Source organism: Ascaphus truei, chromosome 19 (genome assembly GCF_040206685.1).
Source record: "Ascaphus truei isolate aAscTru1 chromosome 19, aAscTru1.hap1, whole genome shotgun sequence".
Classification (NCBI taxonomy): domain Eukaryota; kingdom Metazoa; phylum Chordata; class Amphibia; order Anura; family Ascaphidae; genus Ascaphus; species Ascaphus truei.
In genome coordinates this window covers 27453738-27458320 of record NC_134501.1, presented here as the reverse complement: position 1 = coordinate 27458320, position 4583 = coordinate 27453738, and the positions used below count along the sequence as shown (strand labels likewise).

General features: G+C 49.7%; 1 protein-coding gene across 1 annotated transcript in view; it reads right to left on the bottom strand.

Moving 5' to 3' along the window:
* Nucleotides 1-3959: 3959 nt before the first annotated feature.
* The window catches only part of LOC142470098 (C-signal-like), a 16415-nt gene continuing 15791 nt past the window's right edge, over nt 3960-4583 (bottom strand). Inside the window, exon 6 of the mRNA XM_075577034.1 lies at nt 3960-4257. Within this exon, the coding sequence (XP_075433149.1) occupies nt 4144-4257 (114 nt within the window). The 3' untranslated portion in view covers nt 3960-4143. The remainder of the gene's footprint in view (nt 4258-4583) is intronic.

The following is a 4583-nucleotide window of genomic DNA, read 5'->3' as shown; positions in this document are numbered from 1 at the left end:
TAAAAATATCTTTTTTTTTAAATTTTTATAGAGAGAAGCTATGACTTGTGACTGGAAGATACAATTAGAAATACACAATCTCTGCAACCTGAAAACCCCCACAAGGTACACAATATGATATACTGTATGTAATAGTGCCAGCGGGAGTGCTACGAGCGGTGTAGGACCTTTGGTCTCTGCCGTTTTGCCACGTCTAAATGACCGCCGATGTTTAGCCACAACTCACCTCTCCGTCGGGACACTCAGCCGCCAGTCGCTTCTCCACTAATGTGTCACTAACCTTTACCCGTACCCTAAAACCCTCTAATACTAACGCTACTCCATACCCTAAACCTTAACCCCTTACCCTGATCCCTTACCCAACTGCTAGAATCCCTATAGTTAACCCCTGTCCTAAACATTAAAATCCCTAAAGTTACCTTGCCCTAACCTTAACCGCTAAAACCCCTAAAGTTAGCCCCCTACCCTAAGCACTAAAACCCTTAAGCTTAACCCACTATCCTAAGCATTCAAACCCCTGGAGGTGACCTCCTACCCAAAGCACTAAAACCCCTGTAGTTAGCACCCTACAGGAACTACTAAAACATGCTCCGCATGTAGGAAAAAGAGAAAGAATGGGGGATGGAGGGGGGAGAGAGAGAATGAGGGAAGAGAGAGAGTTTGGAGTTTGGGGGGAGGGAGGGAAGAGAGTGAGAACAGGCAGGGCCACAGACAGATTTCCTAGAGCTTCCCCCCCCCCCCCCTGTGTCAACACCCATACAACCCCCTCCCAAATACAAACACAATAACCCCTCCCAATACAAAACTATCCCCCCAAATACAGACATCACTACACACCAACCAGATAGACACCACCACACACCCCCAGATACAGACTCCACAACACCCCCCCAAATACAGACACACTACCCCCCCAGATAGATACACCAATACACCCCTTCAGATTCAGGCACCACTACCCCCACCCCCCTCCCCCAGATACAAACACCACTACCCCACCTAGATACAAACACCATCACCACCACAATTCCCCCCTCCACAAATACACTTACCACCCCCACCCCTCCCACAAATACACGTACCCCCCCCACATATACACTTACCACCAAAAACCCACAAATACACTCAAATTGGCAAACAGTGGTAAGTGTATGTGTGTAGTTTACGACCCAAGCTATCGGGCTGTGACTATTTGGGGATGTGCCTGCACAGAGGGATATAGCTAGAACTCACACTGACTATATGTGAAGTAAATAATCGGGGCCAATTAACCTGATACCCGTTGAGTCTCATTGAACAAACCATCCTACCATGCTAATAATATCTGGTTTACACTCCCGCAGGGCGGCCTAAGGGAAAGGCGAGCAAGGTCTTAGGGCTGGGGCCCCGCATTCCCTATTCTCCCTCCTCTTCCTCTCCCTCCTCCTGTCGGCACCGGGATCCAACTTCCCCCCGACCGTAGGAGGACGGAGGGCAGGGGCCCCCACTGCTCCAGCTTCCCCCTTCTCCAGCTCCCCCCTCCGGTCGGGGGGGGGGGAAGTTGGATGCCAGTGCCGACAGGAGGAGTGGGAGGGAGAGGAGGAAGGACGGGGGTCCCCGGACCGGCAGCACTAATCCGGTGTGTGTTTCCTTTGTGAAAAGGGTCTTAACATCTCCGGAGTGCGCCGCCTCCTGTAGCGTCACGTTGCCATGGTGACCGATGTCAAATGATGCTGCGACGCTGCCGGAGGGGGGGCACTCGTCAACGAAAATCCCCTTCACTTTTTTACAGGGGGGCCCCGCTGCCAGCGTGCCACCGTGGGCCCGGCAAATCCTACGACCGGCCATTCAAGTGTCTAAATAGAATGCTTTAAAGAGCTGCGGATATTTCAATGTGTCTCTTTCATTCACCAATATAAGGATCAGTCTCTTTCATTTAAATGTATTTCATTTAATTAGCATTATAATAGGGAAATAATGGACAGCCAATTATTAGCTATTATAAGCAAGTACATGCCCTGTCTCCCTATAATGAATGTATCTGTGGTTTAAACATACAGCAGGGCCCCGGGTATACGGCGGGTTCCGTTCCAGAGGGCCGCCGTATAGTGAGAATCGCCGGAAAGCGGATCTGGCGATTTTCAGTGCTGCGCATGCGCAAACCGGCATTTTCGCCGTTCCGCGCATGCGCGATTTCAAATTCAACATGGCGGACCCCTTCTCGGTGCCGTCGTATCAGCGGATCGCCGAAAAGCGGAGCGCCGAGAAGCAGTGCCCTGCTGTATACTCAAGAGACAGGGGGTGCCCAATGCTGCATCCAATTGACAAAACATATAAAGTAAAATACTTCAATAATAATAATTGGTTATTTAGTTAACCCTTTGGCCAAAGGCGTCATAAGCCTGCATACCAACGTCAAGGTATAACCAAAATAATGCAGGTCATACACTACACTGTGAACCCTTCCTTTTACCTCTGTGAGAGGGGAAAAAACCATAATGGGTCTTGTTCCTGCAGCAAGTGAAATGACCTTCCAAGTTAAAAGGGTGAAGGAGGAGGAGTGAGCTCTGGGGGGAGGTGCCACAGCCTCCAAAGAGACATAGGTTAACACAGATACCCAGCAAGCTCAAACTCCCACACCCACCACAAAGTGTGGGAGTTTGAGCTTGCTGGGTATCTGTGTTAACCCTGCTGTATACTCTACTAGTTGTCAATGCTATTTGTTTCAGTGCATGTCCTTGTAATAGCAACTTTGACCCCTGTGTGTTATATCTGCTACATTATAGCAGAGTTTGAAGCACTGTGTTATCGAGCCATTTACCTAGGCCCAATCACAGAAATAAATCCCTCTGTTCAAGATAAGTACAATATCACCAACCGGTTAGTAGGTTAGCGAGCCAAAGACACAGTGCTCCTCTGGAGCTTTATTCACCAAGTAGCACTTAACAAGGTGGCTAATTCTCTCCGATCACTGCCTCAGATATATGCCACGTCCTGCTGAAGAAATGTATACCAGCAAGTGCGTGAATGTGCCTTCGGGGGGTAACGTTTTAGTCTTCTGGTGTATTTGTTATATGATGGTCATGATATAGACCAGCGGTGCGCAAACTGGGGGGCGCGACCCCCAGGGGGGCGCGAGACAGCCGACGGGGGGGCGCGGGGTTTACAGAGGCCCCGCGCGCTTCCGAAGGAACTTAAATTAAGTGCCATGGGAGCTGCAGGGCCTCTATAAACCTTACTTACCTAGGCTCCGGCGGCTTCCTTCCTGCGTCGCCATGGCAACGCGGAGTCAAAATGATGCCGCAAGGTCATGTGATGTCACGTTGCTATGGCAACGTGCCGTCATGACGCTGGAGCGCACGTAAGTGGGGACTAGGGGGGCGCGGGAGGGAGGGGATTGCCGACAGGGGGGGGGCGCAAGGAAAAAAGTTTGCGCCCCCCTGATATAGACCTACCCTATTATAAGGTACAGTATTTTTCGTAACACGTTTTAATAAAAGTGAATTATTAAATTATTATCAGATTTCGAGCAATTTATTATCTTGTGGTGCGCACCACAGAGAAGGGAGCATCCTATAGGACGAAGAGTTATGACAGACAGACAGACATCCCCTCACACAACACGTGGAGAGACATCTGTGCACAAAGAGGCGCTCACCTGAGATACTTGGGAGATGTGCTAATAGGAGTCATTTAAAGGTACTTTACATATCCCAGATGACCTCTTTTTTTATGCTCATGTCTCTCCCCCCCACTATCTCCCACCTCTCTCTCTCCCCCCTCTCTCTCTCTCCCCCCTCTCTCTCTCCCCCCCTCTATCTCACCCTCTCTCTCTCCCCCCCTCTCTCTCCCCCCTCTCTCTCCCCCCTCTCTCTCTCTCTCTCTCCCCCCTCTCTCTCTCCCCCCCTCTCCCTCCCCCCTCTCTCCCCCCCCCTCTCTCTCTCTCCACCCCCTCTCTCTCTCCCCCCCTCTCTCTCCACCCTCTCGTTCTCCCCCTCTCCCCCCAAACTACTGATTGTATACTGTGACCTTTGAATTTCATTACATAGAGAAAATATAAAACAATACAATCCATATAGTCAGGTGAGGGGAAGTGTAGCATGTATGTGGTGCGTAAGGGGTTACACATTGTTACTGAAAGATGTTTGCTGATATGTATGGCGTTCAGTATGGGATCGTATCTCCTTTCCAATCCACATAGTGTCCATTTTGTTCCGCAGACAGTTTGGCGAACAAGTTCATCATGCTGCCCACACTTTGCTCCAGGGTCATAGGGGCCTGGGAGATAAAGAAACGTGTGCTATGAGTGCGGTGTAATACACATTGCAGCAAACTAGGCAAGAAACTTTCAGGGAAATGCAAAGGTCTCTCACTGAAGCAAAAACTTAAAGCGCAACAAATATAGTGATTAAGTCACGCTGCGGCCTGAACACCGGCGGTTTCCCCAAACCGCAGCTTAACAACCTAAACCAGAAAGTGCTCGTGGCGCAAAGTGACAAAAAGTGTACAGTTAAATGTGCAAATAAACCCAGTGATAAATAGCACTGAAATACACAAAATACTGTTGCTCCATATAGTGAAATCCTCAGGTCTGGGGACTCCTA